The sequence below is a fragment of the Leptonotus elevatus genome, chromosome 2, assembly GCF_054856555.1.
Source record: "Leptonotus elevatus isolate MCC_2025b chromosome 2, RoL_Lele_1.0, whole genome shotgun sequence".
In the NCBI taxonomy this organism is placed as follows: domain Eukaryota; kingdom Metazoa; phylum Chordata; class Actinopteri; order Syngnathiformes; family Syngnathidae; genus Leptonotus; species Leptonotus elevatus.
The window spans coordinates 3,735,984-3,750,983 of NC_141240.1; the positions used below are offsets into that span (position 1 = coordinate 3,735,984).

The 15,000-nt window shown below is 41.4% G+C and overlaps 2 protein-coding genes across 12 annotated transcripts in view; both read left to right on the forward strand.

The window, feature by feature from the left end:
- The window catches only part of lama5 (laminin, alpha 5), a 166,193-nt gene extending 159,604 nt beyond the window's left edge, over positions 1-6,589 (forward strand). For both annotated transcript variants that reach the window (XM_086067181.1, XM_086067182.1), the window contains exons 75-79: positions 1-157; positions 231-361; positions 5,944-6,037; positions 6,113-6,232; positions 6,330-6,589. The exon at positions 1-157 is cut by the window's left edge and continues 144 nt beyond it. In XM_086067181.1, coding sequence (XP_085923307.1) covers positions 1-157; positions 231-361; positions 5,944-6,037; positions 6,113-6,232; positions 6,330-6,460 — 633 coding nt within the window. In that variant the 3' untranslated portion in view covers positions 6,461-6,589. The remainder of the gene's footprint in view (positions 158-230; positions 362-5,943; positions 6,038-6,112; positions 6,233-6,329) is intronic.
- Positions 6,590-11,265: 4,676 nt separating this feature from the next.
- Positions 11,266-15,000, forward strand: part of tpd52l2b (tpd52 like 2b) — a 28,913-nt gene continuing 25,178 nt past the window's right edge. For 4 of the 10 annotated variants that reach the window (XM_086068442.1, XM_086068443.1, XM_086068446.1 and 1 more), the window contains exons 1-2: positions 11,266-11,459; positions 13,804-13,949. In XM_086068442.1, the coding sequence (XP_085924568.1) occupies positions 11,441-11,459; positions 13,804-13,949 (165 nt within the window). In that variant the 5' untranslated portion in view covers positions 11,266-11,440. The remainder of the gene's footprint in view (positions 11,460-13,803; positions 13,950-15,000) is intronic. The other 6 variants (XM_086068444.1, XM_086068445.1, XM_086068449.1 and 3 more) reach the window with 2 other exon arrangements.

Consider the following 15,000-nt stretch of genomic DNA (forward strand, 5'->3'; position numbering starts at 1 on the left):
GCCACCCCGTTTGGCTTCGTCGGCTGCATTCGTGACTTGACGCTGAACGAGAGCCCCGCAGGAAGCCCCGCCTACAGTCAGGGCGTGGTCCCCTGCTTCAAGAAGCCTGTGCAGCCCGGTGCCTTCTTCACAGGCGATGGAGGACACGTGGTCATAGGTGAGCAGCCATCTTGTCACTGCTGTTGTTTGCATTATCGTGTGATGACTGCAGACTCCTGCACTTCCTGCAGATGAGCTGCTGGTCCTGGGTGGCGACCTGGAGTTCCAACTGGAAGTGCGTCCGGTGTCCGACTCTGGGGTGCTGTTGCATGCTGGGACCACGTCCGGCCAGCATCTGATCTTGACGCTGAGCAGAGGAGAGGTGACACTGCAGGAGGCCATTATATCTTAGATCTCGTCCCTATGTGTCATAATAACACTCATGAGCTCTTTTTCCATTGTACGGTTTGGTTCTGCCCTATGTGGTCGCATTTCTATTACACCATTTTGAGGCCAAACTAAATCTTGTGTTAATTTTATCAGCCATTGTACCCGCCATTTTTTAATTTAGTCCAGTTTCAATCACGCTTGTTAGTTTTTATTATAGTTAGTCAACCTTATCCCGTTTTTATTCAGTCAACTTTTAGTCGACTATAAATCTAGCATTTTTGTCTTTTTTTTAGTCCAAGAAAACATAATTGTATTCATCTAATTTTATTCAATAAAAATTGTCAACGTTTTAGTCAGGACAATCATTTTACCCCTGTATATTTTTTTGGCAGCAGATAATGTTGAACATTTCAGATCTATTTAACATGAACTCATTCACTCCCAGCCATTTTCACTGCAGCAACCCCCTTTGCTCCCGTCTGTTTTCCTGGATTTTGACTGATTTTGCAAGGCCGCATATAATGTTCTATTGCTATAAAAACATGGAACCTACCAAAAGAAAGATTAGGGTCTCTGCAGATTTTTTTTTTATCTGTTTCCGTTTTGCAGCAATTAGAATACAGCTAAATTTTGTCAATATTCACATTACTAGTGAAAACACTGTCAAAACGTTGCAACATGGCCCTGGCTGATCTCTTATACTCTGCTGCCACCTGCTGGCCATTTTTTACCATTGCTATAATCTACCCCTTCATGTCAGAAGCTGCTGCAAAGCCTTTTTTGCTCTTGCATAAAAAAACATAAAAAGACGTGTAAACAGATTTTGGGAGGGAAGGACAAAGTATTAAAAACTTTTTTACACGTTTTTGGGTTTGAATGAGTTAAATTTTCCCTCATCTTTTTGATGTAAAACAACTCACACAATTAAAGTACAAGTACAGTACAACAAGTGGCTATTATGGCTCCATGCTACGAGCTAGTAAATTAGCCAGCATTAGTTAGCAGTTGGATTAACATTATTGTTGGAACATTACAGCCGTACCACTTCAGGGTGTACCCCGCTTACTGCCCGAAGCCAGCTGGGATAGGCTCCGGCGCCCCCCGCGACCCTTGTGAGGACAAGCGGTTAAGAAAATGGATGGATGGCATTATAGCCGTTGGATTAATGTTACGTTAGAACAATAATTGACTTTTTTTTTTAATTGACTTTTTTTTTGTAACCTTTCAGTGTGAATCCACCTCCTGTCTGTCCCATTTATTTGTGCATGTTGCACTCGCTAGCTGCAGATTTGAAAGGGGGTGTGTCACTGTGTGTCACATTACAGTGTCTCTTTGTTCATGAACTAAAATGTTTTTATTAAGTGAAGCACATTTTCATCTCGTCTTCATTAGTTGACGAAAATTTATACTGATTTAGTCGCAGTTATAATTTATCAATGAGGGTTTTAGTGTAGTCTAGTTTTGGTCCAGTGAAAAATGTATGTTGACGAAAATATTTTTGTTTAGTTTTTGTTAACGAAATTAACACTACCAGAATGCAGGCCGAGGAGGTTCATGATGTCACTGTCATCTGATTGGCCGACAGATGTAGGCATTTTCTATGGAATCAGATTTGTGCCCAAAAAAAATGGAGCAACAAAACTAAAAAGAATCAAGCAAAACTTCTTGAAGTGTAAACTAAAGTTTTTGCTTCAAGCAAAATTTTTTGAAGTGCAAAAAAACTATGATTTAGAAAAACATTTGCTCTCGATGACATCATTTCTAACTTACGATCCCCGTTTTCCTGTTTACGCTTCCTCGTTTTTCATTTACGCTCCCTCATTTTGCGTTGACGCTCAGAAATTTGCCTCTGACTTTTGGCACAAACCTCATGGGTGGGTGGGCTTAATAGGGAATGCATTTTTATTGGCTGATTGTTTTTGAGTGACAGCTCAGTGACCCGGATGTAGCAGATGCACCGATCTATGCGACGACGCGTGTCTATGTTGCAACTTTCGTGTCATTTTGGAACACAGTGTGGAACAGACTAAACGTTGCTTAACATGCAGAAGCCTCAAATTGGACGGAAAGAAAGCAGTTTAAGTAGATAGGTAAGATTTATTGTACGATCATGCGATGCGGTCCAGTGAGCTAATGTCGTGTTGCTTAACTAATTGAAGTCACAATCTTCATTTGAAGCCTACTTTTGGGCTATTAGTTTCTGTCCAGAAGGGGTTTCCTTTTACCTGGGCCATTCATTGTCTCATGGGTAGTGTAAAAATTAGGGATGCTCCGATCCACTTTTTTCATTACCGATTCGATACCTTGGGTTCAGTATCTGCCGATACCGATCCGATCCATACTAAATTGTCTTTAGTCCCCCCAATAATATTCAATATATTTCCACAAAAAAACTCTAATGCTTTTAGAAGAAGAATACTTGATCTTATTAGATAAACTCGACACCCTTTCATCAGATGTTAGTTGATTATATAGTTGCTGTTTTTATTTATTTATGATTGTTTTTGCATCCCAAGTTAAAATCCATATGTTGTTAAAACAAGCGTCCCCTCCAATTTTAATGCACCACACAACTGTGGGGGGGGGGGGGGTGCCATCGGTTGAGGACCGCGGTATAGAGCAGTGTTGCGGTCCCCTGTCCGTGTCCCCCCCCTACTTATCTTTTTAATGCACCACATACACTCACTGACATGCCTGGGAGGCGGGTGGATCGGAGCGTGGGGATATCATTTCCCTCTGCTCCGGTTCACCTTCTCCCAATTTTAATGCACCACACACACACGCACACACTTGTATATACATTGGGTGGGGTCACATTCAAGGTTTAGGGGTAGAGTTCGCCAGTCGGCGAGCAGGCGGACTCAGTAACAGGGGTTAGCTTTCACTAAGAACGCTGGAGTGACGACCAGGGCCTTTCCCCGCTAGGCCTGGGGTTCGGGGGTGCCGGCCTTCCTCTGGTGCCCCCATCTCCCCTTCTGCCCCCGGTGTTCCGTCCCTCCACGCGGCGGGCGATGGGGTGGGCGCGGGTGTCCTCTCTGCCGGTTGGTCTGGGGGCGGCTGGGGCTGGGTTGGGGTGGATGGGGGGCGGGGGGTCGTGGGGGGAGCGGGGGCTGTGAACCGGTGGGGTGCCTGGCGGGCCTGCAGTGCCCCGTCCTGCTGCGTTGGGTTGGGGGCGCGGGCCGTGTTGGGGTGGAGGGCGCTCCTCCTCCTGGGTTTGCTCTCCGGCCGGTGGCCCTGGCGGGGCCCGGGGGTCGTCCTTTGGCGCTGCCGCGGCCTGGGGGGCCCTGAGGTGTTGCGCTTGCTCTGTCCTGGCAGGGGTCGACGGCTCCCCTCTTTGGTGGAGATTCTCATGCATGCCAGATCCACCCCACCAGCATGTATCGAAACTCAGACACAATCTGCTTCTTCCTCAGGTCATTGAATCGGTGGAGGCTGGATCTCACTCTGCTTCGTTTGTCCTTCCTTCCTTTCCTCAGTCTCTCCTTTGGTCTCTTGAGGTCTCCCTGATTTTTTGGATTTGTTGGAATTTAGATGTTTCTGAGGTTGGTGAAGAACTCTGGTTGGTGGCCCGGTGGGTGGTGTCTGGTCGGTGCTGGATTTCACTTTCCTTTGTTTTCTTTGGTCCTTCCTCGGGTCTCCTGACGGCGGTGTTCGGTATAGGTGAACGGTATGGTTTTTAATAGGTTTTTGGTGAACTAACGAATACACACTCGCACGCACATACACATACACATTCTCACCCACATACAAAAAAAAAAAAGAGCAATGATGATGACATTACCGAATGAACAATACTGAGCTATTTTTAGAAAAAAAAGAAAAAGAAAAAAACACAAAAAAAACAAGCGTCAATGCAAAATGAGGGAGCGCAAACAAGGGAGTGTAAACGAAAAACGAGTAAGCCTAAACAGCAAAACGGGGAACGTAAGTGAGAGATAAAGTGATCGAGAGCGAACGTTTTTCTAAGTCATAGTTTTTGTTTGCACTTCAAAAATGTGTGCTTGAAGCAAAAACTTTTGTTTACACTTCAAGCAGTTTTGCTTGATTATTTTTAGTTTTGTTTACGCTTCAAGAAGAGTTGCTCGATTCTTTTTGGCACAAATCTGATTCCCTAGTTTCCTTAATCGTTATGGCAAGAAACTCCACTGCACATGTCCGTTTCCTGGTTTTAAGGGCACGATGCCAACTGCACTACATCATAAGAATACACGCCACATGTTGTAGCCTTATAACATTCTTTTTTGTTTTTCCTCTATCCCTAGGTTTGGGCGCATGTGCCCATGTAAAGGATAAAGTAGTTAGTTCTAGGTAATGACTGGCACGTGTGTGAACCGGGCAAGCAGTTTTTTTTTACTGTGGTCGTACGTGTACGTGTTCATGTTGGATCTGTTTTGGATTTGGTAACTATTGGAAATGGAAACTGAGTTGCTGCAAACTACTTCATTTGGATTAATATTGGACAATTAAATGCAGGGGAGCACAATCAGACATTTCTTCATTTTTGTTTTTGCTGCAAATCGCGTCCAATGAGTTCTAACTCATTCGCTCCACCCAGTAAATATAGTATCTTACGTATTGGAAAGATACATACAGTATGTTGTGTTTTAAAATAATACTTAACCATATTTACAATTTCATATGTACCAAATAAGGATAAAATAGAGAAGCTTGTGGTAAAAAAAAATATTTTGCAAGCGATGCACCTGTCCAGCTCGACAGACAGTTAACAGACGAGACGTTGCTTGCATCTTTTATCTCTTTTATGTAAAACTGAAACCAAAGTACAATACAACACATTAGTACAGCGCTAAAAATGTCTGACTAACATTGTTAGAATATACCAATCACAAAATGTAAAGAAATAACAATTATCACACCAATAAGTGCACTTTTACGTTTTTTAAGACATACATTCTGAATTAATTAAGTAAATAACACAACCAAGGTATGCTAACATAGCTTAGTTAGCAAACTCAAGTCCACTAGCATAAAAGGCTAAAATGATAACATCTTCAATGACTCGTTCTTAACACATTTTTTACCAACATTTGAATTACCCAAAATATTCGACTTGACTTATTAGCTCTTTTTAGCTTACAGAAAATTATACAATTGACCACAAATACTCACTTACAGGCAGCCTTACTTGGGCCAACGCTCCACCAAGTACTTGTTGCTCTTCAGGAGTGTCATTGAAAACTGACGTCAACTCAATTGAGACAAACGTAATACACATGTTACCACTAGAGGGTGCAAAAAGTCAACATAAATCACTGCAAATACAACATAACAAACCTACAACAACATTACGCACAATATATACTCTATTTTTGTCATGGCGGCGGCAGGCGGGCAGCTAGCTGTCTCTCTGGCTTAAACCTAGAAGTGGATTTTTCCTCTGTGTGAAATGTGAAAGAGAAATTTTAGTGGAGGCTTACACATTTCACTTGATCCCGTCTCACTCCTTCCCCAATTGATTGGTGCCTGTTGTCATGAAGAAACAACGGAGGCCAGGCCAAGTGAGGTCGTTCTGGAACGTGTGACGGAAACGCGCCTTTGTTATTCTGTGTTCAGGTGATGCTGTCCATGAACAGTGGCAAAGGTGATGCTTCCTTGTCATTGGTGCCAGAGGAGGCGCTCTGCAATGGACGCTGGCACACCATTTCAGGTGAGTGACACAACCAAGATGGCCGCCACCGCCACACTCCCTTGGATGGCTCAATGCCGCTCTTTTGGTCTCCAGTGGTGAAGAAGAAGAGCGTCCTGCAGCTCCATGTGGACGCAGACAGTCAGCATGGTGCCGGACCCAAACATGGCCGCTCTGCAGGCGCTAGAGAAGTGGTTTACCTGGGAGGACCTCCTGGTTAGTACAATCCAGTGTCCCCTTTCATTCAATCAAACATTGTCAATCTGGTCAAAGGGAAAGAAATGGTCTGCTCCACTGTTATCATGTCCACCAGATGGCGTTACTACATCACCAGCCTTCCACGGTTGCATCCGTCATGTGATCATCAACGGTCGTCCCTCTCCTTTCAACAAAGTTCCATCAGTTCGTGGCGCCGTGGGGACACGCGGATGCCCTATTGCTTAACACCAACACACATGCGTATATGCAGTCTTAGCTTCACATTCCAAGGGTGCAAATGAATGGTGGCGGGTGGCCTTTTATGAGTTAATTTATATCTATTTGAATATTTATTGTCTATTTTATACTTGATATCTACAGGGTGCTCCTGTGTGTGTGTGGGGGGGGGGGGGGGGGTGCGAGGCCAGATGGCCAGATACTCTTGGTTTTCTGGCAATGCCATGTTAGTCAGATTACACGCGCATGTGTACTTTTGACTGGAATGAGGCATGATCACATGATCTGAGCATGTGAACCACGTTAAACTTTCATGTATTCACTTTTGTTTCTTGTTATGCTATGCTAACCACATTCACATTATGTTTTTCATGTACTTTGAAAATAAACTGCTAAAAACAATCAAGCTTTCTGTATTAACTTAAGAAAACACAAAAGATGTTTGAAAAGATCAAGAGGGGGTGTGGTCTCGTCCAGACTGATGTGTGATGTACTCATTGTCATCCATTGCAGACAAGTCTTTGGACACCTGCATGGCTTAAGCAAATGCGTCCACATCAAGCTTTTAATATGATAGCACAAGTATTTCATACCTCTCTGTGAACAGTTCCAACCATTCCTTTTTGCAGTATCGCTGAAGCTCAATCAGATTGGATTTGGTGCATCAGTGCACAGCCATCTTCAAATCTCAAGAGAAAATGTATCACAATGTGATTGCAAAGTTCTTACATTTACGGATGATGGAGGCTAGTGTGCTCATTGGAACCATCAAAGCAGCAGATTTAATTTTTCTGGACTCTTCTCTAGACATTTGCACAGTGTGGTAGACTCGGACACAAAATCTGCCCTGGCATTTATTTCTTGGACTAGGGTGACGAAATGTCCTTTTTAGCACGGATATGTCCACTTTTTTATAACCTGTGCGGGCATCCGGACAGGTTTTATAAATTCAGGAAAATGTCCGGTTTTGATTGTGCGGTAAATAGAGGCAGAATGCACCGTGTTACCGCAATTTTTTTTATTAGACTGCAAACTGCTCCCAAGTCGAGTGCGAGGGTTGTAGGGAAAAGGAAAGGCGGGTTTTCTGTGTGAGTGTTATTATTGTTAAATATTTTAAAAAGTACTTTAGTTTTCAAAAGGTCTACGTGCCTCACTTCTTTAGCAGTCAAATACTGCACTGAGCTGTCACAGCCGCCCAGAGTTTCAGCTCAGTGGTAAAGCATTAAGCTGCAGTTCCACAGGGTGTAGGTACAATTCCCACTCGCCCCAAAAAAATGGTTGGGCTTACAACACTGTATCATTATTTATCAAGTAAGACTTCAAAAAAGAGGGTAGCACGGTGGTTGACTGGTTTGCACGTCTGCCTCCCGGTGCAGAGAACGTGAGATCGAGTCCGGGCTTCGGCCTTCCTGGGTGGAGTTTGTATGTTTTCCCTGTGCTTGTGTGGGTTTTCTCCGGGTACTCTGGTTTCCTCCCACATTCCAAAGACATGTGTGGCAGGTTAATTGAACACTCCAAATTGTCCATAGGTGTGATTGTGAGTGTGGATGGTTGTTCGTCTGTGTGCCCTGCGATTGGCTGGCAACCAGTTCAGGGTGTACCCAGTCTATTGCCCGAAGCCAGCTGGGATAGGCTCCAGCGACCCTTGTGAGGACAAGCGGTTAAGAAAATGGATGGATGGAATTAAAAAAAGAGTTGTTTTTTTCCTCTGCCCATACAGAGGAGGCATGCGTTAAAATTGTTCGAACGTATGACATCTTTGAGTGTCATTGAAGCAGATCGAGGTGCCAAATCCAGGTCCAGAAAGTAAAAATCCTGCCACAGTTTGTCTTTAGCCTCAGGTGTTAGTTAGCTAGCTCCCTATCTAGCACCCATGGTGCTCGTTTACTTGCTAGGGAGCTAGCTAGCTAGCGCAAGGGGCTAAAGCCAAACTGTGGCAGGATTTTTACTTTCTGCACCTGGATTTGCCACCTCTAATTTTAAGTATCTTGAATGTCCACTTTTTTGGAAATTAAAATTTTCCAATTAACAGCTGGGGCTGGTTCATAGAAGGGGTGCGCTAATGAGGTGTGTGTGTGTGTGTGTGCGTGCGTGGACACCAATGCCTTGGTAGGCTTTTATTTTGAAGTTGCCAAGTGGGGGTGTGCTACTGTAATGCATAGTATTCACAGTTGTTGCGGTGGCTAGTTTACCTTGTCTTCGCGACTGGAAGCTGGTCGATGCCATCCAGAAATTATGTTAAAACACTAATTAAGGATGGTACACAAAACAACTCTAGTTATTACGCTGTCATTGTTCAGAATTGTAAAATATGGGCGCCAGTCGCTGGTCTGCTGCTTGTGATATCAGTTAACAGGTAGTGTCTTGTGCTTGGGGTGGCTAGATGGGGGGCAAATCTATCTCAGAGTGTTTGCAAAACAAAAACTTGGAAACACTTTCTCAACCGTCAACTCCCTTTTTTGTGTTGAATAAAATGTGCACGCACATGTACAACACACACACACACACTGTTCACTTACTCACACTCTTGCAGTGGCTCACTTATTCAGTTTTAATGAGTAGTTCCGTCAGCCATCTCTTTTATTCTCATACCTGGGTTCCTTGAACTTTCTTTATTCATAAATTAATTAATTTTATGTTCCTATGTTGTGCTGTCAAATCTTTGCATTTAGTGTGGGTTGCTATAGAAGGGAATTCATAAAAATAGTGTACTTCTGGAAAAGTTTTTGATTTTTGGCAAGGTGGCCTAAGGTTTTCAAAAATCCATGTATTAGATACAAGTTGGGGTGGCCCGCTCATGGCTAGTATGCATACAATACAAAATGGCCCGCACTGAAAAAAGAAAAGGTTAATCTTATTTGACTTTAGTCTTAAAGCTAGCTGCTCTATGCAGATAATTGAATTTCGAATCGCTACTACTACGTGTGGCCGAAAAATGAAACTGCACACTCCCTTCTCACATACAAAATGCGCACATGACATCACATCTGCAAGACAAAGGCCAGGAAATTCGAATCTGAATGTTTGAAAACTATTTGCCAGAGAATTGCAGGAGTACCAATTGTGAACAGCTAAAGTGTTAATCTGATAATTAGAATAATTCGTTTGAGTCATAAATGGGCAAATAAAAAAGCTATTGTAAAGATACTTATGGGCAAAATTCTAGAGCATTGAGGGTGAAACTCAAGCGTCTTTGCATAGTCTTTCAACAACATCGGTGCCGTTAATTTAAATCTTTCTGTCGTAAAGAATTGTGGGTAATATCCTTTCGTAAAGGTTGGTCAGAAGTAACCTTTGCTAAAGGTGGAACATAGGCGCAACTTTCCTCAGCATTTGTAGCATTCGAATGCTCTTATTTTCCAAGTATTTTTGGGTCATCTCACTTGGATAGGATAAGAAAGGACATTTCTGACGCAAAAATTAGAATCCAAAGAGGCCCATAGATTCTGCTGTTTGTGGACGTGCAGATTTAGCCGCCATCTTGAACCGGGAGTCCCCAGCGATCGCTTCCATTGACTTGTATTGAGGTCACTGTTCGGCTCCAATAAATTGATCATAACTTGTCAGTTTCTTACCAATTTTGATGCAGATTGGTTTGCTAGAAACATCAGACATGCAGTACCAGACACATAGGTCATTTCATAATCCGGGATTTCATAATATATTAAGTATAAAGGCAAGACATTTAAAAAATAAAAATAAATGTTAAAAAGGGAAAAAAAGATATCTTGCAAAACAACAATGAACTTAACCTTATATTAAATAGTTTTTTTGTTTTTCTTGCAATCCACGTTGAACATTGTGGCATTGATTAAAACAATCATTAAAAGTTTTGAACAGAAATGTTAAAAAATTCAATTTTGACCATATTTGAAATTCAGTATTGGTCAAAATTGAAGATGAAGCTAATATTCTATTTTGGGTTCATATTTTTATGTCTGACTCCAAAGGAGTCGCGCCTCACTAGTCATTAACCTCACTGCATCTGAGGTGCCCGGATCATTTGTTGTTCTTTTTTATTTATTTTTAGGTTAACAATTGTCACAATTCATTACTAAACATTTAAGGATATGATATTTCAAATTTGAATACTCAATGACAATAAATTTGAAAGGTATGTTAGAAAGTGAATGACATTAAAATACTGTAAGTAGGTATTTACTATTAGATTAATAATAATTATTGCTGAGAGTTGCATATACTGACTCTCTGCCTCGTCCAATGACTTGTTTCTCAAGTCCTGTGTCTTGTCCCCCGTCTTAATTTTCTAGGCGCTCGCTGAGAAAGACAAGACATACATGTTAAATTTAATATTCAAATTGTTCAGATATTGTCTGTCACTCGGTGGAAGTAATTTTCTAGTAGCTGTTATATTAACTTTTTACCAGTAGAGGGTGCTAAAAGACTATAAGTTTTTGTCACCAACTCCGATTCTCGATGGCCCCTATCATGCATCTTAGATGTTTCCCTCCTGAAGGAAGGGTAACCCTTTATTGACTGTGAAATTCTCATTCTAAACTTTCATGTTGCTTTTCCTAGCGAGTAAGGAGAAAGTCTGTGTTCAGATAGTTTTGTACGGACATAAATGCATTGTACATAATTACACGATCAGCCATCTAGCAAATTCTGCAGAAGCTTGTTAACGATTCTGAATATTTGAATCAGGCGTGTAGGAAAGCAACATGAAAGTTTAGAATGAGGATTTCACAGTCAGCGCCAGCATCATAACCGAAAGACGAGGTCAAAGATTGATTGTACCATTTCATCTGTGACTGACGGCATCCACATTCCAGTCCGGTAGGAGGCGATGATGCACATGGACCCTTGTGCCAACCGCCATTCAAGTCATAGAAAACGAAGCTGTTTCCCTGTCACTGGGGTGAGATCATTTCAAGTAAATTCGAGCAGCGGGTCCGCTACATGCTGAGCGGACGACGTTCTGTGCAGGTTAGTCAACAAAAACTTGAAGAGCCCAATTAAGTGGACGCAATGGATCCCGTCGGCCAAGGTAACCGTAAATGTTCCCTGATGTGCAAAGTGGCTATCCTGTAGTTTACGATAGCGTCGCACGATATGCATACATGCCCATTTAAATCTGAAATAAATACAGTATTACGTCCATATAATAGTTTTCTGTGTGTGAAAGTGTAAATATGTGTCATTGTAGTTGCTTCAGGACCGGACAAGACCGAACAATTTCGCTGTTACATGCTACATGCTACATGCAATGCTGCTTTAAAAAAAAAAGAAGGGGAAAAAAGTTCGTGTTTGGCACATTTGATCGAATTTACATGACATTGGAACACCTCATATTTAAATAAATTGTGTCCTGTACTGAAATGAAGGCAAATGTGATCTGCTTAGGTGACATTTGAAAAGCAAATTGGTACTTAACTGGTAGCAAGGCCGTCTTGTTGTTGACAGCTGACACAGAAAGCCACGGGGACGTCACGTCCGGCTCATTCCAACAGTACCTCCTTGTGAGAGCCGTCTGAGGTTTTTACTTGGATGTAACTATTCAGTAGCTATATTGCCCATTAAGCTCTCCATATTCTATGAGCAGGATTTGCTTGCATGGAAAATATGTTATGTCCACATGTTTTCACCACACAAGGATATTATTCGGAATAATTGTGATGTTACAAGTGGTAGAAAAAGCTTATAAAAGGCAGGTTGGATTAAAAGTGGCATAACTTTTATTGCTGATCTTTTTTATGATGATAATGGAAATCTCTATACTTATCAAAATGATCCCAGTAATCTATAAATATTTTTCTTCTGTTACAAAAGCATTGCCCACTCACCAGCCGGGTGGTAGTGTCCGCCCTGAGAATGGGAGGTCATGGGTTTAATCACCGGCCAGATCATACCAAAGACTATAAAAATGGGACCCATTTTTCTCCCTGATTGACACTCAGCATTACGGGTTGGAATTGGGGGGTTTGATCACCAAATGATCCCCGAGCGCAAGCCCCTGCTGCTACTCACTGCTCCCTCAGTGGATGGGTCAAATGCGGAGAATGAATTTCACCTTACTTAGATGGGCATGACAATCATTTAACCTTTCACCTTTAACCCGCAGGCATAATAATGTTGATGAAATCCTGTTTGATCTATCAGAAAGTTAGCATTCTAATGCCTGACCTTAAAATTGATGGTATTGCTTTAACAGACAAGAAATGCTCTAACAAGCCTATACTTGAAAGTAAAAAATAGGATTTCACTTAGAGGTAAATCATTTGGAGTTTGCAACTGGAAGACGTTAAATTGAGTAAAGCATGGTTGTGGCTCTTTAAATTCTGTGTTGCGAATAAGTGTAAAGAAATTAATTTCAAAATGTTGTATAATATTTATCCTTGTAATGTCACATTCTCCAATTTTGCAGATATTGATGTAAATTGTTCTTTTTCAACATTGAACCTGAAACCATTATTCATCATGTTTTTTGTAATACTAGTCATCGTATACTGATTGAGCCCAAAGATATAATATCTGGTTTTGAAACTGAAAACTTTGCGCTTATGCCATGTGGTAAATATTATATTACTCTTGGGTAAAATACATATACACAAGGCTTAATTGAGTAATTATTTTCCATGCCTCGTAGTTTTTTAAAATCAAAATTAAATTGTATGTTAATGTTAATGTTAGTGTCAAAATTAAGAAAGCTGAACATGGCTTCCCAAAGAGGTGTTTTCATGAGACAACACTGTCATTGTCTTGTGGTATGAATTGAAGTAAACCATGTCATCCAACAGGAATCTAGGTTGGATTTCCTTAAATAACATTAGGCAGCTCTCTGTTATCCTGTTGTCTGTTAACATTTTTGATTGATAAAACACAAAAACATATGTAGAGTGACTCACAATTGTGGGTGCAAGGCAGTCTCCAAATGCCTACATGCGCGGACAACTACATCAACTGCAAGGCGGGATCTTGCAGTTTGCCTGTACAAACCCACTTTGCACACACATTTCTCATCTCTGGGAGCCCAGCGAGTCAATTTGCTTCTGCAATGTCGTGCGCTCTGAAAGCCTTGATGTTAAAGGGATACTTGACTCATTGAGCCACTTTCAACAGTATGAAGAGAATATCTTGTCTATACAGTAATTAATGTGATAACTTCATTATTTTAAATAAGTCAGGATATCAAGCGGTTTTAGACCCAGAGGGGCCCCGAAATTAGGCACACTCTGGATTTTTTATGCAAGAAAAATACTGCCTTAGCATAATACCATTACAAAGATCTCTATTATTGTCTTTTGTTATGCAGATAATATGTAATTTTTAATCAATGGATGTGTGTATGTTTTCACATTTTACGTTTGTCTTCACTGTCTCTTGTGGTACAGATGTCAACCTGAACTCCCCCAACAAGGGTCTGCCCGTGGACCTGGCTGATTTTCCTGCGGAAGGCACGCTGGGGAACTCGGGTAGCCCACTCCCACCTGGCCTAACGGAGGAGGAAGCTGAGGAGCTTCGCATTGAGCTCTCCAAGGTAACGGCCACCTGTTTGCAATGCATAATTATGTCACTTTCTGCTCTTCCTCTTTTATTGCGTCCCATCATTTTTGTAATTTTGTGCACTCTCTTTTGTCCCGTTGCATAACTTGCAAGGTTCGCAATATAGTTTTTTTTCTTGAGCAGTTTTGCAAATCAAAGACTTCATTTGAGGAGCCACTTTCTAATCTTGAGGAGCTTTTTTTACAGGCTAATCCCAGGGACTGGAAGCAAAGGTTTTATTAAACAGTTAAAGTATGACAATATAAATTGCTTCCCTTTTTTACATCATAAATGTTTTTTTTAACTCTTTAACTGCCAGACGTTTTCCGAAAAGGGATGCTGTGGGTGCCAACCGATTTAAGCATTTTGACTGATCTTTCAAGGTCCACAGAAAGTTTTGTGTTTGGACTTTGGAAACACACATACTACCAAATGAAAGATTGAACTCTCATCTTTCATCAGAAAAAAAAAGAGTTTGTTTCTACCTTATTCCGTTCTTCAGTAATCAACAATAGAAAATGGTTAGTTTCACCCAAATGCTCTTGTTTTGGACCAAAATACGGAGAAATCAAGCTTTTAGTGAAACGATATTATTTCATGCACTCTAGTGAATTTGACACCTTTTTTTTCTCCATGAATGATGCCACAAACATCTAAACAGTGCTTTACTTATGTAAAACATTTCCACCAACAATGAAAAAGTGTTTTTTGATAGCAAAATACGTTTATTTACATTCAACAGTGTAACAATTTGACACAACAATTTGGCAAACTATTTACAAATGTGTGCAACTGTGGTACTATTTACAATTATGTGAATGTTTCAACTACAGTTTTTCTTTTTGTGTAACAGTCCCCTGCGTGCAAGGAGACGCAACAGGATTTGCACAACAGATTAGTTTCACTGCGATTGCCCCTTCGCGTGCACTTTCTTGCCGGCCGTTTTTTCCGGGGAATAGCAAGTATATACTGCAGTGTGTGTTGCCATCAAGTCTACTATCAGGATCATGATACGGTTACGTTACGGTGGTGTTACGTCTGGCTTC